The 25,917-nt window shown below is 45.4% G+C and overlaps 2 protein-coding genes and 2 non-coding genes across 4 annotated transcripts; 2 read left to right on the top strand and 2 right to left on the bottom strand.

Annotated features, from left to right (window-relative positions):
- On the top strand, positions 1-10,992 carry ism2b (isthmin 2b). The gene is made up of 6 exons (XM_069158734.1): positions 1-111; positions 4,313-4,564; positions 5,561-5,894; positions 7,743-7,880; positions 7,996-8,064; positions 8,313-10,992. The coding sequence occupies exons 1-6, from the start codon at positions 1-3 to the stop codon at positions 8,828-8,830; spliced, it is 1,422 nt and encodes a 473-aa protein (XP_069014835.1). The 3' UTR covers positions 8,831-10,992.
- Positions 10,993-19,562: 8,570 nt separating this feature from the next.
- On the bottom strand, positions 19,563-19,645 carry trnal-cag (transfer RNA leucine (anticodon CAG)). Its single transcript has one exon. It is a non-coding gene; the product is annotated as a tRNA-Leu (tRNA).
- Positions 19,646-20,289: 644 nt separating this feature from the next.
- Positions 20,290-20,362, bottom strand: trnat-ugu (transfer RNA threonine (anticodon UGU)). The gene has a single exon. It is a non-coding gene; the product is annotated as a tRNA-Thr (tRNA).
- A 135-nt stretch (positions 20,363-20,497) lies between these two features.
- LOC138203617 (cholesterol 24-hydroxylase-like) lies at positions 20,498-25,644 on the top strand. The gene is made up of 15 exons (XM_069158618.1): positions 20,498-20,689; positions 20,787-20,864; positions 21,205-21,286; positions 21,487-21,560; positions 21,725-21,811; positions 22,026-22,164; positions 22,300-22,410; positions 22,500-22,662; positions 22,815-22,880; positions 23,601-23,673; positions 23,750-23,834; positions 24,084-24,194; positions 24,359-24,447; positions 24,963-25,029; positions 25,122-25,644. The coding sequence occupies exons 1-15, from the start codon at positions 20,541-20,543 to the stop codon at positions 25,269-25,271; spliced, it is 1,524 nt and encodes a 507-aa protein (XP_069014719.1). The 5' UTR covers positions 20,498-20,540; the 3' UTR covers positions 25,272-25,644.
- Positions 25,645-25,917: the final 273 nt, after the last annotated feature.

Raw genomic sequence — 25,917 nt, 5'->3', positions numbered from 1 at the left:
ATGCGACGAGAGGTCGCGAGGAGATTTCAGATGCTGGTCGTGCTTTGGTCGGTGCTCCTCGTTAGTTTGGGGACAGGCTTTCCTACCAGACGCAAGAATGTTGCCCACAAAGTAAGTTTTCGTCATAGTTTTTTTTTGTTTTGTTTTGTTTTGTTTTGTTTGTTTGTTGTTGTTTAGAAAGTTTAAGCAACAACTTTTAAAAAAAAACAAAAACGTGTAAAGGTCACACCTGCCACAAATAGAACGCTTCGTTTGCCAACAATTAGCAAATACTTTGACCTTCGCTAATGTACTCTCGTGTTTATATTCCCCTCGGTAGTTTAGTAAACTACAACTACATTGCCGAAGTCTTTTTTTTTTTTTTTAAATATCTTTCAAACATTGCAAACTATAGGTAATAAAAACTTCCAAAAAAAAAGTTAGTGCGGAGCCTTTATTGTCCACACGAATGCTAAATATAGCCATTAGGAGTAGGCTGTAATTGTTAACTGCAAAACAGGCGTTTTGAGAATATTAATATAAGCGAAGCTGGTCGTTTATTTTCAAAATTTGAAACACATGTTCTTTAGATACTTTTGTTCATTTAGAGTTTAGTATTATATAAAAAAAAAAAAGGTTGAACGAAAATGTCTTGTAAATCAAATTCCAACCATTGATCTCATTCAGCCATCACCCTTCACGTCCATCAATCAACTCCCGTGAGTCAATGTGACAAGATTTTTCCACATCAGAACATGTTGCTTTCTTTTGTTCCACTTCCCTCTCCATGTATAGTAAGGTTTGCCATCACTGGGCATACACCCTGCTATCATAAATCCAAACTCCTTACACACACACACACACACACACACACATGCTTGTGCAGTGTGCGGCGTGTCTACGGGAATGTTTGCGTTACACGCGGACATATTTGGATATCAAAGTCTTGTTTGTGTGTGTTTGTGTCAGGGTTCAGCTTTCTTGCCTTTGAACTCTCCTTCTTGTGTGGCCTCCCAAAGATGCCCTATTGGGACTTTCTCTCTCTCATCATCTGTCTGATTGATGTCACAGCAAATAGAGACAGAGAGGGAGGGAAGAGAAGGGAATCATTACGAGAAGGAAAAAAAAAAAAAAATCTCACTGCGGCTCGTGTGACTGTTCATTTCATTCACCAAAAGGCTGCAGCGGGTGAATCTGTACCTTCGCCCGCGACCTGCTGGGTGTAAGTGGCGGATGGAGAAGGGGGAGATTAGCGGAGGAAGACAGAAGGAGGAGGGGAAGCTCGGTAAATCTGGTGCCCGGTAACGAGATGCTTATGTAACCGGAATAAGGCGAGCCCTCGGCATCTCTCACACTGGAGCTCGGGTCAAGTGTCATTCATCTGATTGTTTACGTTGGCTCTTTTTTGTGTTAATGTGGAATTTCCTGTTTTTGGCTTTACCCCCATCCCTCAGCGAGGAAGAGGCGAGGGAGGAGGGTTGTGTTGAAGTGGCCTCTTTCCCAAATATCGGGACCTGCTTGCCCTCGCTGCTTTGTACCCCCACTACCCGCCCCAGCTTCCGTAACCCCCCCCCCCCCCCCCCCCCCCGATTCCACCAGGCATGCATTTGTTGTCCCGTTTACAATTGCAAAAGATGGCGATCAAAGAGCGGCCTTAGTTTATTGTTCTTCTGTAATGGTTTGGAAACAGCCAAGTGCATGGGGCCTTTGATATGTGCGAGGACATAAATCAGGGCTGCCACACTGCATGCCTTCCCAGCCTGCCCCCCCAACCCCAACCCTTGTCCCTGCCCCTCACCTCCCCCCCTCCCTCCCTCCCCCCACTTCCTCCCATCCAGTCTCCCGGCCTCGTCTCCCCCAGCTTGAATGTGTGTCATCATCATCAGTAGCAACAACAGTAGCCCCCAAATACATCCAGGCTTTTCAGTTATTTGAAAGCAGAATGCTTTGCCAAAAGGTTGGCCTGTCAGTAACGTCTGAGGAGAGAACGCAGTCTCCAGGCCACGCCGAGGTACCCCACCGCAACCCTATAGTCTCCCTGTTAAACACACTGCATGCCATCAGCCACCGGGCCTTTGATCAGAAGAGCCCCACTACCGAGAGGAGGAGAGCAGGATCAGAGGGAATGAGGGGGAGGAAGACAGGAGGAGGAGGAGGAGGAGGAGAGTGATATACAGGGCGAAAGAATACAGGATCCAGATGTGTAACAAGATGAGATGAGGAGGGTGTGAAAGTATGTGGCCTCTTTCATGACTCTGGACTCTGGACTGGTCTTATATTTCTGTCTGCGTGAGTCAGTTAGTGCATGCGAGTGAATATTAGCTGTGCATGCTCCCTGCTGGATGGATCTGACAGTGATGCACTCAGGTCAGGTACAGCGTAAAGTGCGGCATCGTGCTCAAGGACATTTCTGAAAAGATCGCCTGCCATTGATTCCAAATGCAACACTTTACAACGGAACTATTGGCGGTGAAAAACCGGTCTCTTCACAGTAATGCATTTTGCTTTTAAGTTAGTTACTCGGGGACATAAAAACAAACTACCAATACATAAGGCTGCTTTTGATGATTAATGTGCAGATTATTGTCCAAATAAACTGATGAACTATTTCAACTAGAAGATAAAATATCTGCCAGTATTGAAAAAGATCCATCCCAGTCCAAGTCGATGCCCTCAGTTGTCTTGTTTTGTCAAACTAGCAGCCCCAAATCCAAAGAAACTCAGTTTACGTTGATGTAAAACAAAGAAAAGCAGCAAGTAAAAGCTTTAACTGGGGATTTTTTTTTGTGTGTGTGTTATTTTTGCTTTTAAAATTACTTTTCTGTTGATCAACTAATCAAGTTAATCCACAAAATGTTTCAGCTCTGCTTGATTTAGTGCGGAAAAAACCCCGGACCAAAACAGGACAGTTTTTGTTTATCCAAAAGTAAAGTGAAATGTTTCCCCCCCCCAAATTTTAATCTGCCAAACTTGAGTATACTGACCTAAAAACATGGATAAAATAAAACTATTGTTTTCGCTTGCAGCATGACCAATGTAACATTTTATTTATTGAGTCTTTAAAATTCTTCACTGTTTTCAGTAGTATTGACTATAATTAGTCAGTTTTGATGAGATGTTTCACTTTCCCCCAAAAGGTTACCTATTTGTCAGCAGCAGTTTACAGATATCTGAGGGGGGGGGGGGGGGGCCAACTTTGAATTCATCCATCATTTATCGTGCCCGACAGGCTTCTCCTCTAAACGGGCTCTATGTGTTTGCATTCTCGGATTTGACCGACCACATAAATTCTTTATGAGACAATCAGTCAGTGAAAAGTACGCCCTGTTCTAGGGGCCATAACCATAAATCATCAACCGACTGGTCATTAATTCAGACATTTCTTCTCCTCTTTAGCTCTCCGACTGCCACTGTTTTGCTGAGCAGACCGCAAACTGGCTCAGGTCCAATCTCGCATTCTTGTCCAATCGTATGTTTGGGCCAATTTAGCATATTCAGGATGGCATAGGCATGAATGTGCGGCAGACGGGGGTTCATTAGAGGGTTTGGATTTTGGTTTAGACCAGTGACCGACATCAAATAGACATGTGATCCGCTAGACATGAAGCGGGCACACTGGAGAATCAGACCGACCAAAAATCACATTTCAGTGACAATGTTCCAGATATGGTACACACATCTACGGTTTCCCTCCATTATAACGTCACCACCGATCACCATTAATCTCAGAGATCAACGTTTCCTCCTGCCGCTCTTCCTCCTGAGTAACTGTAAAACCTGAAAGGTCAAATTAAGCGGTTGCCGTCGTGGCGGCAGCACAGCAGGTTCAGACACACTTGCATCAGCCCAGGGGTCCCACGCCTCCCAGGCCCTCTCATTAAAGCTAAAAGAGGATCTCTCTGGCACAGGACCCCCTTTGTCCACCGCCTGGATGCCATGACTGTTGTGGGAAAAAAAAAGAAAATGAAACGAAGGCTGGTTGGTCACTTGGCTGGTTAGTCGGATGCCTCAGGGGCTTTTCGGAATTGCTGACCAAGCTGAGAAGTGGTGGACGGTATCAAGGTTCCTTCATAGAAACAGACCACTAATTGTTTTTCGACTCCAATAAGCCACTATAAATGACAGAGCTATTTGTTTCTTTAGCCCTAAAGCAGCCGCTGGCTTCTGACTGCGTGCATATTATTCCAGTTGCCCTCGTTCTTTACATTATTTAAGGTGGCGACTGAGCAGAATCGGACTTTCCGTCAGCTGCTTTTCTTTTGTCTTCTCCATGTGATGATTCGTGGTGGAGATAAACGGTTCAGCTCACATATGTACCCGCGCTTTCCATCAGGTTCACGGCCACCCAGTCCACAGTGGCGGGGTCCAATATGTCCCTGAGACTTTGGAGCAGCAGAACCAGGTTCAGAGTCTGCTGCCTGAGCCCCACAGCCACCAGAGGAGGTGGTCTCACCCCCAGCACCGCTCCGTCGGGGTCCTCCCGCAGCCTGAACCCGAGGAGGAGACCAAACCCTTCATCCTGGATCTGAAGAACTTTCCAGACCTGGCCAATGCTGACATTAACTCCCAGAACCCCAACATCCAGGTGAGTTGCAGTTTTTGAGCTTTTTATAAAGCCTACAGGATGTCTCCGTGTAAGTGGTCAAACACAAACCCTTAAATTACTAGACGTGGAAGAGTTCTCTGTTATTGTAACGATTCATTTCCTTATTGGTCCAAAACCAACCATCTCTCAGTCTAATCTTAGACACACAGCTGTGATTATTTTTTTTTGCACTTATTTATATACGAATAGGAATCTGTAATGTTAAGTGTCCCATGATTGAGCCCTCACTATTTATTTCTAAATTAACCCGCAAATTGAGAAAGCTGGACTTATATCAAGCACTTATTCTCACCAACTCCTGTCGGTGTAATTATGACGCGGGTAGAGGGACAAGGATGTACATCAAGTACAGAGACAGACTTCAGGTGCCACACGGACAAGATATACCCGACTGTGACTGAAAGACCGAACGCCAGCTGCAGTTATCGATCGCCTCACTTCTTCCCTAACTGTGAAATGTAATTTGACCACAACTACGGAAACATAGTTTTGTCTCGTGTCACCGTGGCCCGGCCTTCACATCAGCTGCAGTCGGCCCCTTGGAAGCACCGCAGCAGCCAGGATGAGTTATGTTGAGGTAATGAGAGGTAGTTACCCGGAATAAAGGTCCACAATCTCTCCCTGAGAGGATGGTTTGGTTGGCTGGGTGCTCACGTTCACGTTTGACTGGCTGACTTCGATCACGGGGAGCGCTTTCGCTTGCTGAAATTCTCCTTCAAGGATTTGATACGGTTCATTTCTTGTAAGTGAAGCACTGAAGCTGTAAAAAGTATCCGTGTTACTTGTTTTTTTTTTTTTATTACTTATAACTGCAAAACATACTTGACAAAGTAATATGGAGCGGCTCTGTTGGTTGAATTTCACTGTCTTCTACTGACAGGTTCCAGCTTCAGGAGTTGATCATATCAGCGACACGGGTGAATGTGTTCGTGGCTCACTCAGGATAAACACAGAACACTCTCTTGTTCTACGCAGGTAACCATTGAAGTGGTTGACGACCCTCAGATGGAGGTAGAGATGGACCTGGCCAAGGAAAAAGACTGGCTCCCCTCCTCTTCCTCCTCCCCCTCTTCCACAGTAGATTGGCTCGGCGGCAAGAAGCTTTTCTGGCCGCTGTTTTGGAGTTACACCGACGCTGATTCCAGCGAGGACAGCAACAGCCGGTCAGGCGTGGAGGAAACTGGCGAGGAAGAGGAGGAGGAAGATTACTCTTTGGATTACGGCAGTGAGGAGCCCTTACCCAGCGGAGTAGGCGGAGACTGGGATACTCACTGGAACGAAGGCTGGGATCCAATGCAGAGCTACTATGGTAAGTTTTGCCAAGTGGTACACTCCCTGTCTGCTAGTGGCGTATAAACACAGCTCTTTGAGATATGACTTCATCAAACTGGATCATCATTTTTTTTTTTTTTAAATGAATGGAAAAAAAAAAAAAAAACACACAATCCCTGATTTTATGATATCCAAAAAGAGAACAAACGGAGTTGTCTGGAAGGAGAGATGAAGAAAGCGAGAAAATTAATGTGGGAGAGCAACTCATTGGCTCAGAAAAGCTGCACGATAAGCGTCTTCACAGTCGCAGCGGGCCAAACGGTGCCAGCATGCGAGGCAGCGTGAGCACTCGACCGTGAGGGGCATTGTGGGTTATGGGTGCTTTGAAGTCGACACTGGTCGTTGCTGGTCTCAGAGGCCGGCCGTTTGAAGATGGGGTCCGATGCGCTCGCTAATGGCAGCGTGAGGCCGTGGCACTGTTCCCTGGGACAAAACAGCCCTCTGCTTGCGGACAATTAGAGGGCAGATTGGGAACACAGAATGAACAGGGGCCATTTGGCTAGCCCTTTCATCCTTCCCCAGGACCCCTTGGACCCCCCCCCCCCCCCCCCCCCCCCCGCTTCCCCTCCCCCCCCCCTCAGACCCAGGCGGCCCTCGCTGGCTCGGCCTTTTGAGCCAGTTCAAGAATTTCAGGGGGGGGCTTTAAGGGCTCGGCATAACTTGCGTTGTGTCTCAGCTCGCACAGACAACTTATTGAGAGATAAAAATAGTAAATAATGAGAGAGGAAGAGAGGAGAGGTGTCTGTGGCGACAGAAAAAGAAGGAAAAACAGCCGTGTGTGAATCCCGCTGCAGATCGGTTATGGGGCTCACCACGGCATCGAGCTTTTATTCTTCAAAGTCATTTCCGCCACAGATCCGTGCGCGGTTGATTTCCATGTTTTCCGAAGGTTTTTGAGGGTTCTTGTCGTACCGAACTCCGGCAGGTGTATTAAACCCGGTTTCAACTCCAACTCCTTTAACCCCCCCCCACCCCCTCTGTTATGTCAGTATATAGACTTTATGTGTTTAACCGTTGTGCACAGACGAGCCAGCAAAGGGCAACAATGCCTGTTAAGTGGTCACATCTAAAGACTCGGTGAACATAAATCAGGGAGCTTAGCTTCTTCTGTAATTAAGACTCTCCTGAGACCTCATTCCTGGATGGCCACATGGCAAGTTGGCAGCGCCCACAAAGTAAAATTGGGTGCTCGCTACACCCAAGCTGGTATTTCTGCACCCACCTCGCCTTTAATCAAGAATGACTTGTATTCAGTGCTATTAACACCACAAGGAAGCATGGCGCGGAGGCGGACAGCCGCAGCACGGCTTCTCGCTCTCTAATTTTACTGAGGCCTTTTTAAAAAGAACGTGGGTTTGCATGGGAAAGGCTGGACCAGGAGAAAATTGTCATTTCGTCTGGACTGTCGGGAAACTTTGGAGGCTTTTTCCGGATCGGAGCGTCGAAGCGCACGCCGGGTTCACGTCAACGCAACACTTTTTTTTTTTTATGAGCTGGGATTTTTTTTTATACCACTCGTGTTTTTTTATTTCCAATCGACACTTCCAATCGGCTTCCTGTTCGCCCGTTAAAACACAGCACATCCAGTAATTGCAATCTTCACCTGTACCTGAAAGCATACGCCGTCCAGCTCCTCTCGCCACCTCTCACGATCACCATCTCTCTTGACGGTTTTAGAATATCGTGCTTCGATCTCGGCAGATGATTCTGATGAGTTTTCGGAAAAGAGAGCGAGGGAGGTTTCGATCCGAGGGAAACCGGTCGCAAAAGCGTGTGCCGAGTTTGTGCCGCCGACGATGTTTGAACTTGTGTTTCTCTCGCACAGAGAAGGACACGGATGAGTGGACTGTCTGGTCTCCCTGCTCAGTGACGTGTGGACACGGCGAGAGGAAGAGGACCAAGTCCTGTGGCTACTCCTGCACCCTGACCGAAGCCTCAAAGTGTGACCTGGAGCCTTGTCCTGGTGAGATTATACTTCCATCTGAAGAATTAGAAACGGACAGACAGAGTATCACTGAGATGTTTGCGGTCCGGTTTTTCACCCAAAGCTGATCGATCTGTCTCCCTCCTCTTTGTAGGTGACGTCAACACCGTGGTGGAGCCTTTCCCCTTTGAGATGGAGAACGGCACGGAGCCATTTGGGACAGGTGAGTTTAGGCGAAAGGATCGCGCTGTATTTTACGGACCGCATCTCTCTGCAATCGACACGTTTACGAAGCATGTTAAGTCGGATGTATCCTGGAACTGCGGGGGGGGGGGGGGGGGGGGGGGGGGGTGTGACAGCGCCGCCTCGGCGAACGGGTTGACGGCGCTGTCACAAAGAGATGTCGATCATGGCTCGTTTGATGCTGTAACACGTTATCGTCTGCGGCACCCGTTGTCCTCTCTCCAACAGACGTCGACAGCTGTGAGAAATGGCTGAATTGCAAGAGCGAGTTCCTCCAGAGGTACCTCCACCAGGTGCTGTCGGAGCTGCCCGGCTGCCCCTGCTTCTTCCCGCCCGAGGCGTCGTACACGGTGGTCAGCGTCTACGACGAGAGCCGCGGCCGGCCGTTCCGCTGGCGCGACGCCAGCGGCCCCAAGGAGCGCCTGGACATCTACAAGCCTTCGGCGCGCAGCTGCATTCGCTCGACACTTTCCAGCGACTCGTCCACTCTGGCCGCGCAGCACTGTTGCTACGACGACCGCGGGCGGCTGATCACGCGGGGGAAAGGCGCGGGCACGCCGAACCTGATCAGCACCGAGTTCTCACCCGAGCTGCACTTCAAGGTGGACGTGCTGCCGTGGATCCTGTGCAAGGGAGACTGGAGTCGCTTCCACGCGGTGCGGCCGCCCAATAACGGGCTGAGCTGCCCGGAGAACCCCCACGAAGACGTGTTCATGAACGAACTGGAAGAGGCCAGGGAGTACTGAGGGACCACAGCCAAATCTACCACTTCGCTCACAAGAGTCCGAGGGCCCGATCCTAATTTGAGAGGAGGCAGCCCACCTTCAAAGTCACGAAATATTTACATCTACACCCCGTGTCAGCCATCGACCACGCAACAACGACTCAGAGGAAGTTCACAGCCGGGATTGGTAGTTTTGAGGGGTTCGGGAATCGTAGCGAAGCCCGGTCGTCTGAAGTCAGGATTTGGCACAGCGTCGTGATTTCAGGCTCGACCGAACTGAACTACACGAACGGAAAACGAAACAACAACAAAAAGCACAGTGTTGTCCCATCGCTTGCCAACTCAATTTGCCAACTTGTTACACATCTGGAATGACATCAAGCTCTTTCTTTTATATTCAGTCCTCTCTCCTGGCGTGTAAGCATGATGTTCAACTGCTGGCTTTTTTTTGTTGTTGTTGTTTTGTTTTTTTTGACGGCGTGTTGAAGCGTCCGCGATTGACGATAGCAAAATATGGTAAACACCGAGATCGCGCTTCTTGTAGGTTTTTACAATAGAACATTAAATACGCGTGGGCAGAGTCCAACAGATGAATATCCTAACTATGCTGCTACAATATATAAAATCCTTTAGGTTTTACAAAGGATTCAAGGGGAACAAGACATCAGTAGATCCAAATGATGACACATGCGTTCACGGTCCATTTCAGACAGCCTTCTCAAGTCATTAAACTACGATTACAACCATTTTGACACATTTGTGATGTCGACCGGAGAGCTAAGCTGAAAGGATTTGAAACACTCTGCCGTCCTCATTGAGCTCGCTCGCGAGACTCGTGAGAATAACCCCGAGGCAGAAATTATACAGGAACGGCACATTTGATTTCAAATGTTTGGTCACACAGATTGATTTCACGTGTTTCTTCCCATCTTCGTTCACAGCCAGGAAAAAAAAAAAAAAAAAAAAAAAAAAAAAACATGATCTGGGTGCCAAAGAGATCAAAAATCAGACTGTTGGTGCCTGTGTAAATCCAGCCTGCGAGTCTCGACCCCCCGCAAATGTAGACAAGAAGCTAAAACAGTTCTCCGGAGATTAGACTGTGCTCATAGACGCGTCTCCGCAATGTTCTCAGGGGGACTAAAGCGACCACGACGAAACAAATTCGCTCATTTACCTCGACGGCGGAGCGCCATCGGATCTCGTACGAAGTGCATTAGGGTCAAGATTAGCGGGCGCGTACGAGGGTGCGTGATCCAGATTGGAACCGATGAACGGATGAGGCTTTCGTGCCGTTCCAGAAAGCAGCCGGAGCCCCCCCCCCCCACCCCCTCCCCTCCCCTCCCCCCCACCCCCGTAACTGAATCACCGTTGATGCGTTGCGTCGCAGGAGGGCGTTGTGTCGGCCGTTCGGGTCCCTGGGTTCATGCGCAGAACTGGACTGGATAGAAAGGACACCTCTTCTCATAGAAACGTTTCCGAGAGCCCGACGTACCTTGGCTGACGCAGGATATTGGCAATCGCAAACAGGAACTGGTTGTCGCGAGAACACGTTTTCTTTTTCCCCCCCCCCCCATCAGCGTTATGCGTGGTTATGGAAAAAGCTGACAAGACAGGACCTGTCTTTTCTATCCAGTCTAATTCTACGGATGCTCGCTCCAAACCTTTCTTCTTCAGGAACTCCTTGCTCCAGACATGCAAACATGCGTTTGCATTGCGGAATCGCCAATTTTAATGGAAGGCACTTTATTTATGCCGTTTGTCGACGACGATGCTATTGTGAAGGGAAACTCGCCAGAAACGCTGCATTGTGACATGAAGGTGCATATACAGTACATAGAAGTGTTCCGTTGAGAAAAGCATGATCTTCTTGTGATTTCTGAATCCAGTATTACATGTATGGTGTTGTACAGTATTTATTTGTCTGTTCTCTCTTTTTTTTTTTTTTTTTTTTTTTTTTTTTAAGTTTGCTGAAGCTTTGAAATGACTCTATACTCAACGTGGTGCACTAATCGGACTGAGAAATGAAGGCACCCACTTAACAAAAGGGAAACCTCTTGCCTCATATCGCTTCACACACGGCAACAGCAGGTGTCTGTGTTTCATTCTGTGTTGTACTGCAGTGCTCTATGAATATGTTGTCGCAATTATACTGAAGAAATATATATAAAGACCTTGCATTCATCATCTTGACTTTTTAATGTGTCGCTTCTTTTTAGACGCGCGAGGTTCGGCGAAGCCCGGTTTCGCCGAGCTACGCTCACGCCCCGTCGGAAACGGGTTTCCCGTCTTGCGTCGTGACGGGAGCAGAGCCCCGGCTTCATTTTAAAACTGTTGGAGCAGCCTTCGACCGGTCAGCATTCGACCGCTACACGCCGTACGCTGCGTTTTGAAACCAGAGACGACGCACGAAACCGGACGTCGCTTCCGATTTCCCCCCCCCCCCAAAAAAAAAAAAAAAAAAAAAAAAAAACGAGGTCAGTGCGGAAGTGCTTTAAAGTGCAACACCACCAAAAGGCCGCCGTGGGTTGGCTCCAAAAAGGTTCTGTCTCCATAGACTCCTATTAAAGTTTCAAGAGTCGTAATGGTGTCATTTCTTCTTGTTAGTTACCCGACAGTCCATCTGAAAAGAATTCCTTTATTATTAGTTAAATATTAGGCTTCAAAAAGCAGCATTTAGAGAGGGGGGGTAAGGGGGGGGAGGGGTTGTTGGTCGGAAATAAAATCTCCAAATCCTCGACTTCAATGTCATCGCTCTCGGTCGTTTCAAGCGATCGCCGATTTGGTCGACTTTTCAAGAGTGGCTGTGAAAACCTTCACGCAAAAAAAAAAAATTTTAAAAAAAAAGGGACACGTGCGTCACGGCGGACGCCGGAGCTGGGAGTCGAGCGGAGGCGGGATTGGCTTCAATCGCTATAATTCTCGGCAAATAAGTTTATTCCCCCCCCCCCCCCCCCCCGAATGTCAAAGTAGTTTTACAATCGATGTTTACTTGAAAAGCGCTTTAATGATCAAATACAAAGTCAGACCATCAAAGGACGCTTCCCGTATTTTGTGGTGAGTCCCGTCCGCTGGAGCGCAGCCGACGACGGGGAGCTCCTTGTTAAACGGTTTTGATAATCTGCGAATGCCGTTTGCGGTTTTTGGGAGTTAATGCCCGCCCTGATGAGAAGTAATGACAATGCGGCCGCAGTATTTTCTTTCCTAAATAACCTCTCCCACGTTCGACAGATCCCGAACCCGGCGATGACGGGATTCAATCGGGCGACGTGGATCTTGCCGGCACATGTTCGCAGCCGCCGTTTGAACCGACGACATCAAACGGCTCATGAGATCCACTCCGTTCGCCGCGCGTGTTCTCAATCTGGACGCCGGGCTTCTTCCGCGAAACGGGTCGGCCCCGCGGGCTTTCTCAAACCGCGTCGATTCAGAAAAAGACGCGTCGGGCGTCAAAAATCGCGCGGGGCGGGTCCCTCTCGGCCGGTCAGACAAAACAACTCGGGCCGCCGAAACAAACGTTTGACCTCGTGACCTCACCGCGCGCCCCCGCCGACGCCGTCGCCGTCAGCCCGTCTCCTTTGCGGTTCCCGGGGGTTGATCTGCGCCTTCCGTCATGTGGTCTGAGGCTATACTCTTTCCACAGGATTAAATAACGTTGCGATTAAAAGGTCAGAGGTCGGAGTAATGCAAATCCACGGGCTTGGGCAGTCCGAATACTCCTCTCCAGATATTCTAATTCCAGTCGGTCGTGCTGTCGATCCCTCGCTTCGACTGCTCCCGTTGACCCAGAAGAGGGGCGGGGGGGGGGGGGACACACACACACAAATAAAACAACGGCTATACATTTACCAGAGAACATTCGGTCAAAAGTGGGCCGCGACTAGAAGATGACGGGCCGATGTTACGCGCAGAGCCAGCGGGGATATGTAGAAATCCAACCTACCCGTCCCTACGGGTGACTGTCCACGGTCCTCCGCCGGCTCCCAGGTTGACTACAGATGAGTGCCGCGTGGAGGGAAGCCAGACACATGTCGGCCACATTGCTGCCGCAGAATAACAGATAAATAACCGCAGATGTGCAGACGGAGGAGAAAGCTGGGGAGAGGGAAAACGGAAGAGAGCGGACCAGGGAGGAAAAGGCAACATAAAAGAGAGGGGAGGTTTCAGAAACTCTGCGGCTCGGAGATGTTATCTGTAATATTGAATGAAGTAGGAGTTTTCCGGGCAGATGCCTTTTTTTTTTGTTGTTGTTTTTTTTTTTTTAAACCGGCCGAATACGCTTCGCAGCTCACGGAGGGCGCGCGCACCGCGTCGCTGAGGGGAGAGCGTTGCGGTTAGACGGGAGTACGAGCTGAACGGAATGATTGTATTTTCAATTTGAACCAAGCCCAAAATGCGAGAAGACCGGACTGCCGTCCAAAAAAAAAAAATTTCCCCGGCGCACGCTCCTCCGCTGCACCTTCATTTGAGCCAAGTGAATGTGTGCGCTGTGCGATTTTCGTTCCTGTAGTTATAGTGCTCGGTGGCCCCGGCCCGGTGCCAGCCCTCGGTGGTTACAGATCTGTTTACTTTTTGTAGGCTGGCAGGAACGTGAGATTTCCTCTGGGTGCGCTGCGGGGCTGGTCGACCTGCAAACAGCGCGGCCTCTTCACAGCCTCGCTGCTCCCGTCGCGGGCTGCCGTCGTCCCACGCGTCCCCCCCCCCCACTTCCCCCCGCCCCCCCCCCACCCGCTGATCGCTTGTGATGAGGGCAGCGCCACACAAACAAACATACACCCACGCGGAGGCGGACAAGGGTTCAGTGAAGGCGCGGAAAACACGCGCACGCACGCACGCGCGCACAGCAAACCGAATGCTAATACACGCGAACAGACCCTTACACATGCTTTAGCAGCTCTGCCTCTGTAAGAATGCCGGTGGATTTTTATGGATTATCCGGAGCTCGAATTATCCCATTCCTTGACCGGCTTGACACACAGTAAGGGCCTTGTCCTGAGATGATCAGCAAGACTAATCTCGCAAGGGAGCCTCCCATTGAGACGAGAATTGGGCGGGGGGGAACCCGGAGGAGTTAAAAGTATGAATAACACTCGACAACAAGCGGCGGTTGTGTATTTCTATTCTGACAGGTGGGCGATCCTTGAGAAAACCCGCCGGTCTCAAAGTGTGAAACCCGCTCAAACCCAACTCCGATTAATAATAATAAATAATAATCCCTGTGTTTTTCAGTCTTTTCCCCAGTAGCAGTAGCCATTTCAGTCCCAGCAAGGAAGAAAAAAAAAAAAAAGCGGCGGCAGAGTTCCCCGGAGAGAGAGAGAGAGAGAGAGGGAGATTAGAGCGAGACAGTAGGGACTTTAACAACATGGATTTAAAAAGTACATAAAAAAAAAAAAAAAAAAAGTCAGTGAAGAGGTTCGTTTCGGAACAAAAACGGTCCCAAAGTGGGTCATTTTAATTTAATTCGTTCACCGGTGAGTGTTTGTCGAGTTTAATTTGCCATGCCGTACAAGGTAATTTAGCTAAATGAGCGTTGCTGGCTAATATGACTGTGTGGACGTGTTGAGAGAAATCGTGTAGTTTTACTGTTGACTGAGATTGCATACGTTTTATAAGGTGGCAACGACTTCATAAAAAATAAATAAAAAAATAAAAAATCGCGCAGCATTTTTAAAGGTACTTTAAAGTCAATTGCAGTTTTATGTTGTTTAGTCCCAGATTTTGGTCATAATTCATTTCGATAAGGGAATTAATTGACGGTCCACGCTCATGCAGGTTAATTCTAATTTGTTTTTTGCACTCCGACGAACGTCACCGAGCGCCGTTTAGCAGAGGAATGTTATGAACACTGTTGTTTGTTTCAGGGGATCATAATGTCCTCAGACTGCTACCGCTGCACGGTGAAAATGCACATTTCGCGGCTCGGTCAACAGCAGCAGCCGAGTGACCCGTCGTTGCTGGGACCACCGGTCTGGGACACTTTGGCGAGTTCTCCGCGGACGTTCAATTTTGTGCCAAATCAGCGACCGAGACTTGAAATGCGTCAGAAACGCGTGTGCTGCCGTGAAGCAACGAGCCGGACGCCGTGTCTTTAGTTCAGAGGGGGCCCAAACATCGCTGTCCAAGACTGAAAAAAGGCGCACCGGGTCGGGAACACAACCAGGTGGGGTTCTCTTTTACTTTTTGCGGGGTTGCGCACCAAGAATCGGCTCCCCCAGGGACAAACTGTCAACACAAGAGTTTCCACTGTGACGTTCTGAGGGAAAACGCGCCACGAATCAGGCGACGGCACACGTGCACGACGTGCCGGTTTCTCGCCGCAATCGTCGGTCCGCGCCCCGCCAAAACTCGCCAGATCGGGCTCCTCGACGCTTCTTCTTTTTGTTCCCCAGACATTTGACTCCAAATTCAATGTGCGTCAAGTTTGAGGAGGGATTGCAGATAGGCACGCACCGGCGGTCGCAAAAAATGTGGGCAGCTCGGGTGCTGCCGCTGACCCCCGCAACTTTTTGAATCCGGCCTCGTACGACCGGGGTCAAATAAGGAGGTCGTGTGAGGAAGTACAAAAGAGCGACGCAGTCCACGCAAGGAGGTTGGTTGGATGGATCAGAAAAAAAAAAAAAGTGGCGCAAGAGGAAAAGGAAGGCGATCAACGAAACGCGTTGGACTCGTCCTCCGGTCGCCGTGATTGTCGGTACAAGTCTTCATGGAAATCCGCTCAATAAACGATGGGACTATTTAACTAAAAAAACACCCCGTGGTGGCACTGGAGGTCAAACCTGGGGATTGAAAATGGATGACTCATCAGTTTACGTACAAGTGTTCACACCGAGGCGTCGCAGTTTTAATAAATTGGCCCGAGCCGAAGCGGTGTCTCAACGGACCGACCAACGACGGCCGTCCCGAGCGTGGCTGAGAGGGCCACGTCCGGCGGTGACCGCGGACATTATCGCCTCACCTTGATTTGCATGAGCAGCCGTCTTAACACGAGAACGTCGTGTTTTTTTTTTTGGGGGGACGTCTCCTGTTTAATATTTGGCGTGCTTCTCATCTCTCTCGCAAACCAAGCGCAGGCAAATTGTTTTATCGAGCAAGAACAATATTCAGCATGATAATCCCGACGCTGGACATCAATATCCTCGGAGGAGTCTGAATAGCTGACATTCTTTGAATGAACCAGACTCTACAAACTTTTGTTTGTTTACTCGTGTCCAGTGGGAGTCTTAATTTTCTCCCTCTCGCTCTCTCTGTTGATAATATAATCACAAGAACAGCCAACACAATACCTTTGGACATGAGAGGGGCCTGCAGATCCTGTAGTACTGAGGCGGCAGCCGGCCAGCCATAACAACATCAAACAGCCCCTAGCCTGCAGCGCTTACACAGAGCCAAGACCCCGGACCAAAAAAATATGATTGCTCGTTCTTTTTAAGATAAGAATGCAGACAAGCTTGAAGGTTATTTCGAACAATATGTGCAGGTATGAAGTGTCCGCAGCGGTAGAAGTGTCTGGATCGTAGCGGACAGACAGGCAGAAATTGCCGTTTTAGGTCAGATGAGGATTCTTGGACGCCTGAGATCAGAATATGTGATCTCGTCTCGCAGGAAATGACACGAACCAAAACACTCAGTGTTTGAATGTGCAGCACGCAGGCGTGTTTGGAAACCAGAAAACCTCGTCTTTTCTGGCCGGTGTGGTGATCCCTCAGCTTAGTTTAACAAGGAGAAAGCACAGAAGTGGTGGAATGCTGGAAACATTAGGAACTGATGAAGAGCACCACCTGCTGGTCAACGATACTAAGTACACACTCAGCCCTTCCTGCTACTCTGCCTGAACTACAGCAGATAGTCTGAGATCTCTAACTTTTGTTTGCAGTCTTAATAATTCATAATTCAGTCATAATATTACCTCATATTTGAAAAGTTTTGGAGAATTTATTTTCTCACATTTTGTCAAACTATCTCTACAGTATATTATACTATACTATACCATACTATACTATCTATACTATACTATACTATACTATACTATACTATACTATACTATCTATACTATACTATACTATACCATACTATACTATACTGTAATATACTATACTATAGCTAATATACCATACTATACTATAATATACTATACTATAGCTAATATACCATACTATACTATACTATACTATACTATACTATACTATACTATACTATACTATAATATACTATAGCTACTATACTATACTATACTATAGCTACTATACTATACTATACTATACTATAGCTACAATACTATAGTATACTATAGTATACTATACTAAAGTATACTATAGTATACTGTACCATACTATACTATACTATACTAAACTATACTATACTATACTATCCTATACTATAATATACTATAGCTACTATACTATACTATAGCTACTATACTATAGTATACTATACTAAACTATACTAAAGTATACTATTGTATACTGTACCATACTATACTATACTATACTAAACTATACTATACTATACTATACTATTGTTTCACCAGATCAGCTTTCTATACTCATTTATTACTATTTCACAACACATCAATCTGCTTATTTTGTTCAAGATTTATTATTCACTCAATTCATTGTTTGTCGTATGTAAGAGAAATAATCCAAAGACGTTTAATGTATTGCTGTATCTTTACATTTGATGAATAGGTTGAGTTAATTTTTGTATGTTTTAAACTAAGGATCCCCGAACTTTTTTTTCCCTCTAAAAGCTACTTTGACAGAATTGAAGCGTTCGAGAGCTGCTCATGTTTAGTCACATTTATTCACATAGCTGAGCTCCTCTGGTTGATCTGCAGGGTTAAATAAGAACGATACTATCGATACAGACATGATTACAATTTTCCAATTTGTCCTAGAAATCATACTTTACTTTCTGTGTAACCTTTGACCTGAAAAATGGACTGGAGGCATCAGTGTAGATTTGAATTATTTCTGTTGATGATTTCACCTCACACACTGTGACTAAAAAGGAGATCAACAGCCTGGTGTACCATGTAAAAAAAAAATAATAATCCTACAGTATTTATGTGTTTATACATCACACTTGCAACTTCATTGCTTCATGGCTTCGTGTCAGCCAGAAGAACATTAACTGTGTGAGCTGAAAGTATACTTGCTAAAAAGCAGTCAGATCACGTCTTCAGATTCATCTTTTCATCATATGGACATTCCCTCCTATAAATAGATCGCTTGTTCAGGCTCATGCAGCTGGCAGTCAGACCAATTTATGAGAGTTGAAGCAACAACTTTCACGCTTCCTTAGACACATCCCCCCCTTTTTTTTTTTTATCACTACAGAGTGCGCTTCATGTTCAGCTCATACATTTACGCAAGCGAGCATCGGTGTGTATTCGATTCACAATGTCCATCTGCATCGCTGAGCCGATCACTCCCGTCCATGCGCCGACTCGATTACCGCGTTCTTCCGGTGCTCCCGGAGATGAGTGTAATCGCACAGATGGAGGGGAGGCTTCCTGCTTCATCCAGCCGAGGGGATCCGATGCGTGAGCTGCATCCATCTGCGTATCGATCCTATTCCGAGTCTTTGCAGACGCCGATTGGCGAGAGGTGAACTCCGCTGCGGGAGGCGGCGCGATTTACTTCCGAGTTTTCAAAGTTGTGAAAACTCAAAACCAACCTCTGCGTCATACCGTGAAAGTGAAACCACGTAGGACGACTTCTGCTTCATGAAGTAGACGCAGCAGGAATGCATTGGTCTCACAAGTGCTTGTACATTTCTGTACATTTCGACCTCCGGTTTCAGCCGCATATTACACATATGAACGGTTAATGATGCTTCATACGTCGGATGTAAAGTCGCATGAAGGGGGAGGCGTGGTAGACGTTGTAGTGTCTCATGAGTCATTATGATTGACAGCTGTCAAGTGTTGAATTTTGGTTTCAGGACAGTATACGTTACAGAACAAGTTCCCAAAATGAATCGTCACTCTGAACTGGACTTGTTGTAATATTTCAAACTTTTAACATCTTCTCTTACAAGTGCACCATCTGGTGGAGTTAGTGATGTCGGTTCAATATTTATTGTGTAGGTTCTCATATTTATTTAACCTTGGCAGTAAAATGTTCATGACACAAAAGCACATGAACATGGACAAGTTGATTGAGTAAATGTATTAAAATGAAGTAAATAATGATTTATCTGGAAGTCAATTATTATTATTATTATAATTATTATTATTCTGCAAGTCTGCATTTAACTTCTTATTTCCTCATTTGTGTGTTAATGAGGTACAGTAGGTGACATTAGAACCTAATCACATTTGACCACACTATCAATAAACGTGGGATCCCTCACAGTTTGGAGGCTGTATGATAAATGTGCCATATCATTAGCTGAGTAGCCCCGACAACTCTTTATCTGTTGAGGTCGACATTTTATTTTACTTCCTACTAGAAAAAGTATGACTGACTGGTAAAATTGGCTCATTTAACATCTGACTAAACAATGTCTCATGTCCAATAGGTTGCATGGGTTTGTTATCGTCCTTGGTTTCACCGATGCAGTTTCTCATTGCTGAGAAGCTGAGATCTTTAAATCTTAGTTTTCCATAGTTCTTAGTTCCAAGTGAACTTTTCATTTTTATGATTTGCCTTTACCTGGTGGTTCACCCTGTTCACAGCACGGCAGGCACAATGAACATGTGGAAAAAATGCCATTTGACCTTATTGCATAACAGCACCAGCTGTAACAATAATTTATGTCAGAAGTGGGATTCGAACCCACGCCTCCAGGGGAGACTGCGACCTGAACGCAGCGCCTTAGACCGCTCGGCCATCCTGACTCTACCCAAATATAAAAAACGCATACTTTTTACAGCGGTCAGACCGACCGGTTAAATTGATCGCTTTTTAAATGCCTTACCGCAGACTAAATTCCATTAACGTCCATTATTGATCTATATTGCCAGATGCCACGATATTTTTTTTTATGTCTTTATGTGCAAACTACCTTAAAAGATGTAGGTTTTGGGCCAGTGGACATGATCAAGACAACTTGGACAATACAAATTTTAACCTTGCTGTGGTATAAAGAATATTCCTGATAAGTGACATTTATATTTTAAAAAACTGTGTCATTACATGAGTCACAGTCTGCCAGTGATAAAGTCTGATTCAGTCTACTTTTACCCACACATTTGTTTTCTGGTTATAAACGACTGATCCCAACACTTAGTGTTATGTCAAAAAGTTGTTGAAAACTGTTTTGCTGTGACATCTTTTGTTGACAAGGCGAACGGGTTTTAACTATAAAACGTCTTAGGTAGCAAGTAATAAAACATGTGTTGTAAAGCCAATGTCGAAAAATACAGACGCTGTAAATGCTAGCTGCTGTTGGAAAGGAAATTATTTCGCCGGCAGAGAAGATCAAGAAAAATTCACTTGGCGTCAAAACGGCGAAGGACAAATCTGAAAAGTCTTGTTCGCCAGGCCCCAGCGAGGATCGAACTCGCGACCCCTGGTTTACAAGACCAGTGCTCTAACCACTGAGCTATGGAGCCCGCGATGGTGCGACATGGCATGTAATCACATCTTTAACCTACTCAAGACCAGTAATGATCGCAAATGTGGACATGTTAGGTAATACGATGAGTTGACGAACGACCAACCCATTAAGATCACTGTGGACTGGCCAACCGGCTGTACTACTTTGCCGTCTCGGGAGCTTATCCTACAAAAATGGCTTTTTTCAGCGTACTTTCCAGTATAGTTGGACAAGCGCTCATTTTTCTGCTCGTTCTGCTTTTCGTCGCGTTTCTCGGTTACTGCTTGTATATTAAACACATTCATATGAAATATGACCACATACCCGGGCCACCGAGAGACAGGTAAATCCAGCCGGTCGTTGTTTACATTTATATGTTTATTTCTTTGTTTACTGAAACAAATGCGTTGCATACTCAACTGTTTTTATTCTCTCCGTAGCTTTTTCTTGGGACATACACCAACCTTTGTGAGGACTATGAAAAATGGGGGAGTTATACACGACAAATTTCTGGAATGGTAAATTAAGCAGGTGTTTTTGTTGTATGTAAATGAGAAACTCTTAAACTAGTCGAAGTATGTCCTCTCAAACTAAGTAAAATAATGTTGGACCTGCAGTAAAACCCTCTGGTTTTATTGTAGGCTATAGCAAGCTGATAGCTCAGTTTCCATATATGCATGCTGTTTCTTTTTCAATTTCAGTTTTCATGTTTCTAATTTATCGTTAATTCCGTAATAATTCACCTCTGCATAACAAACAGTGCATCGCTAGTTATTAGTGTACTTCCAGTTGTCGAATCGCCATTGTAGTGAATGCATGTTTTTCCAATGACATTTGTAATTCGTTTTTCATTGACAGGGCTGAGACTTATGGACCTGTTTACCGGATAAATGCCCTACATTATGGATTGTTGTGTGTGACCTGCCCAGAGGCAACCAAGGTAAACAAACACATGTTGCATAAGCATTGCACAAGAAACAGTGTGAAAGTGCACACATTAACCGACACAAATTCCTGCATGTGACACAATAGCACATCAGTGCCAACTACTGACCTTATCAGTGTATGAACATAATTCCTCATATGATTTGAAATCTTGCTGACTTTCAATGTAACTTGTTTTAATTGTTCTGGTTTCAGGAAATCCTGATGTCCCCAAAGTACCCCAAGGATAGATTCCTCTACAAAAGACTCTTCAACCTGTTTGGTCAACGGTAAATTATCAAACTTCATACTCTATACATCAGTTGATAGTGTACCACGTTTTTTTTTTTTTTTTCTTCTCCAGTTTAATTGAGTAAAAATCATCACTGTTTTGTGATGTCAAATCTTTACCAACCTTATTTTCAAAGTATTCTCTGACCCGTCTCTCTTCAAGGTTCTTGGGGAACGGCCTTGTAACAGCACAGAATCATGAGCTGTGGTATAAACAGCGTCGCATCATGGACCCTGCGTTCAGCAGCTTGTGAGTTATACAGTTATCACAAAAATAAACCAGAATGGACAATATGCTTAACCTTTACTTTATATCCAGTTTTTTATTATCATCATATATCCTGTTCAGATTGTGGGAAACTTTTCCTCGGTTTCTTCTGTGCAACAGCGTCCAATTACATAATCCCATAATCGGTATGTCCTTGATTTTCTGTCCCTCTTTCTAACACTGTCCTTACCTGCAGGTATTTGAGAGGTCTGATGGGCACCTTCAATGAGAGGGCGGAGAAGCTGATGGATAAACTGACAGACGTGGCTGATCGTGAATTAGAGGCCAACATGCTCCATCTTGTCAACTGTGTTACTCTCGATGTCATTGCTAAGGTATTGTGTCATCGTCATTGTTAATCCAACACATTTTTCGAAATTGGGAAGAAAGCACCAGTTTAAAACAAAAGTTTGAATCACATTGTTCCTCTGTTGATACATATTCACGTGTTTGTTTCCTTGATGACTCAGGTTGCTTTTGGCGTGAGTTTGGACCTCCTGACGAACACATCTCCTTTTCCTAAAGCCATCGAGACGTGTTTGAAAGGGATGGTGTACTATATCAGAGACACTTTTTTTGCGGTACTACTTAAGGGTTGGTTAATACAGAGTATCTATGACGAAAACCTTGTTAACAGCGACATCTTCTAACTTTCAATCTTCATTTCCAGTTCAATCCAAAGAACCGAGCGTTCATCAATGAAGTGAGGGAATCGTGCCGCCTGCTGCGCAGTACTGGAGCTCAGTGGATCAACGCCAGAAAGACTGCCATGCACAACGGCGATGACGTCCCCAAGGACATCCTCACGCAGATCATCAAAACTGCTGGCAAAGGTTGTGCTCTCCCTGAAGTTCACAGACAGGTTTCACTCACAGCTCCGCAGTTGTCAGTGAATTCATTTACACACGTTATATGTGGATTACATAAAGTAAAGTAGATAAGAGCGATATTATGAGTCTACATGTCCATTTCTGTGTTATTTCAGAGGAAAGCATGACTAAAGAGGATGAGGAGTTGATGTTGGACAATTTTGTGACGTTCTTCATTGCGGGTGAGTCTCCGCTGTTTCTACTTCGACGTGTGAAATGCTGTAAAATAAACTTCAGGCTTCCTCTGTGGCACAAAGGAAGGCAACTGTGTTAAAGGGACATTTAACCCAAAAGTTCGAATGAAACTTGTGAAGAGTGTGAACCAGTCGTCAGTTTCAGCGTGCATTCGTAGCAGGCCACTGTCAGGTGGAGGAAAATATTATTTTCCAATTTCTACTTTTTCTTTTTTCCTCTTCTTCCTTCGACTGCTCCTGTTCGGGGTCGCCACAGCAGATCATCCATTTCCAACTCTCCTCCTCTGCATCTTCTTCTGTCGCTCCGACCGCCTGCGCGTCCTCATCACATGCATAAAACTCCTCTCTGGCCTTCCTCTTTTCTTCTTGCCTTATGGCTCCATTCTCAGCATCTTTCTTCCCTTTTATATCCGGCAACCCCCCCCATGTCCAAACCATCTCAGTCTCACTTCTCTGATTTTACCCCACTTTAACATTGACCTCATCTGCATAGACAGAAACTGTTGACCGATGCTTCCTTGTATTGATCTTATTACTACTGTAATGTAAGCTCATTATGTGTTGTACATTTCACAGTTTTTTTTTTAAAGTGAACTGGTCTTTTAAGACCCACATTTTAAGTTTGAGACGAAGAATACAACCTCGTTAGTGTTCGTTGTGTGTTTCAAGGTGATGATCTCTTTTTGTATGAAATGTAACATTTCATAGGGCAAGAAACCACAGCCAATCAACTGGCTTTCTGCATCATGGAGCTTGCAAGACATCCTGATATCTTGGAGAAGTAAGAAGTAATAACACAATGATTCATGGTATATCCAGTGAACGATGTTTTCTTCAGTTGTACTTTTATTTCTCAGAGTGAAGAAAGAGGTGGATGATGTCATCGGGATGAAACAGGAGATAAGCTATGATGACCTGGGGAAGCTGACCTACCTGTCACAGGTACACTCTGTGAAGATGCAAATATTTTGCTTCAACTCTTTTTATCGTGTCCAGAGTGAATTGTACTCTCACGTTCATTTATGCATTCACTGGTAGGTAACTAACAAGTCTTGTTGTTAACTTTATGAGGAAAAGCTCCATCTGCAGATAACACGATAAGAACCAGGATTACTCATTGATCTCTTTTTCTTTTGTTAAAGAAACTGACCAAAGATGTACTGTACATGTCACATTGTAACCGTCCCCCAGGTGCTAAAAGAGACTCTGAGAGTTTACCCGACAGCTCCGGGAACATCCCGAGAGGTTCTGCAAGACATTGTCATTGATGGGATCCACGTACCTGCCGGATTCACCGCTTTTGTGAGTCATTGAATACGTTTATAGTGCAAAAACATGAAGTGACTTTCTGTTTTCTATGCATAAAGGACACACACAACAAAACAATACTTTTCTTAGATTACTTGCAAAGTATTTCAAACAATACTTTCGATAAAACACGTGAAATGAATCGTTCTGCAATTCAGTTCAGCAGCTACGTGTCTGGGAGAATGGACAAGTTCTTCAAGGACCCAATGACATTTGATCCTGACAGATTTCACCCAGACGCTCCCAAGTAAGTAGCTCACAGTTTTCACATCAGGACAGTTACCAAAGGCCAAATGATACCACATTACCACGATACCCAAGTCATGATACAATATTACTGTGGTGTTAAACATGTAATTACAGACAGACATGTTAAGTGTTGCAGCAATCTATTTTGTGATTTAGCAGCTTTTATCAACTGCAAATTATGTCTCCGAAGGAAAACTTTGTCACCATCTGTTTTATAAAAAATAAAAAGTTTACAGTCTGATCATCTGACTTCAATCATTTTTATTGGAGCAAAATGGGATTGTCAAGCAGACACACTGACCGACCTAATAACTTTATGTATTTATCTATACAATAAAATATAGATATAAAATAGATATTTGCTGTCTGTGTATTGACAGAGTATTGCCACAGAAAATAGTATGCTGTATAGCTTCCCCCCATGCCTACTGGTCTAACATGTTATATAAACCATCATTATCGCAGATAAAAGAAGGACATGCAGTAACTGAAGTTGTCTCTTATCTGCTTTAGGCCTTATTACTGCTACTACCCCTTTGCCCTCGGGCCACGCGCATGCCTGGGAAAGAACTTTGCTCAGGTGGGTGCCACCCAAGACGTCGATCGACACATAGACCGACGACACACACGAACACATTGACTGACCTGAGTCGGTGGTGGGTGTGTTTTCAGATGGAGGCCAAAGTGGTGATGGCAAAGCTCCTCCAGAGGTTTGACTTCACCCTTCTCCCGGGGCAGACCTTTGATATCCTGGACACTGGCACGCTCAGGCCGAAGAGTGGCGTGGTGTGCTATGTCAGACACAGGAAGTACAAAACATAAATGCTCATAAAGTACCATAATATAAGGGGAAAAAAACATAATAATCTATGAAAATGGGTTGCTTAGCCTAGCGTATTGATTGGAGCTCTACTTCTGCCGCAGCTAAAAGTCCTTTATGCTACAAAACGCTTTTATTTCTGTTAATTATTCAGATAAATTGCAAAGGAAATAGCATCATGTTTGAATTAAATACAAAGTATATTAATAGGAAATTAATGTGATTATTGCTTTATCCTTATAATATTGAAGACAAAGTAAAATATATTTTTTCAGTGTTTACTTCTCCATAACCACTAAAACACACAACCTTTTCGTGACTATAACACTATTGTAAAAATGTTCATGCAAATTCAAATAAACCGCCGCTAAGAAAGTCTGATTTTATGATTTTTTTTTTTTTAAATCTTCTCAACCTGCCCTGTTTTGGCCATGACTGACAGTGTCCACACGGGGGCGCTGTGCCCTTACAATTAACCTTACATACGCACCTGTTCAACCACAGTTTTCGGAGAATTAACACTCAAATGTTGTCAGTGGTTTTGACGTCATTTAAAGTGTTTGTTTTCATAGTTTGTAATAAGACCAGGTCATTAAGTGGTGAATCAGGTTGTAGTCAAAGGCTGCGTTCATTATTTTTTAGGGATAA

This window comes from Embiotoca jacksoni, unplaced genomic scaffold (assembly GCF_022577435.1).
Source record: "Embiotoca jacksoni isolate LCO1_2020_lvr unplaced genomic scaffold, fEmbJac1.0.p SCAF_23, whole genome shotgun sequence".
Taxonomy (NCBI): Eukaryota; Metazoa; Chordata; class Actinopteri; family Embiotocidae; genus Embiotoca; species Embiotoca jacksoni.
The sequence above is the reverse complement of the archived record's forward strand: the minus strand, read 5'-3'. Positions and strand labels throughout refer to the sequence as shown.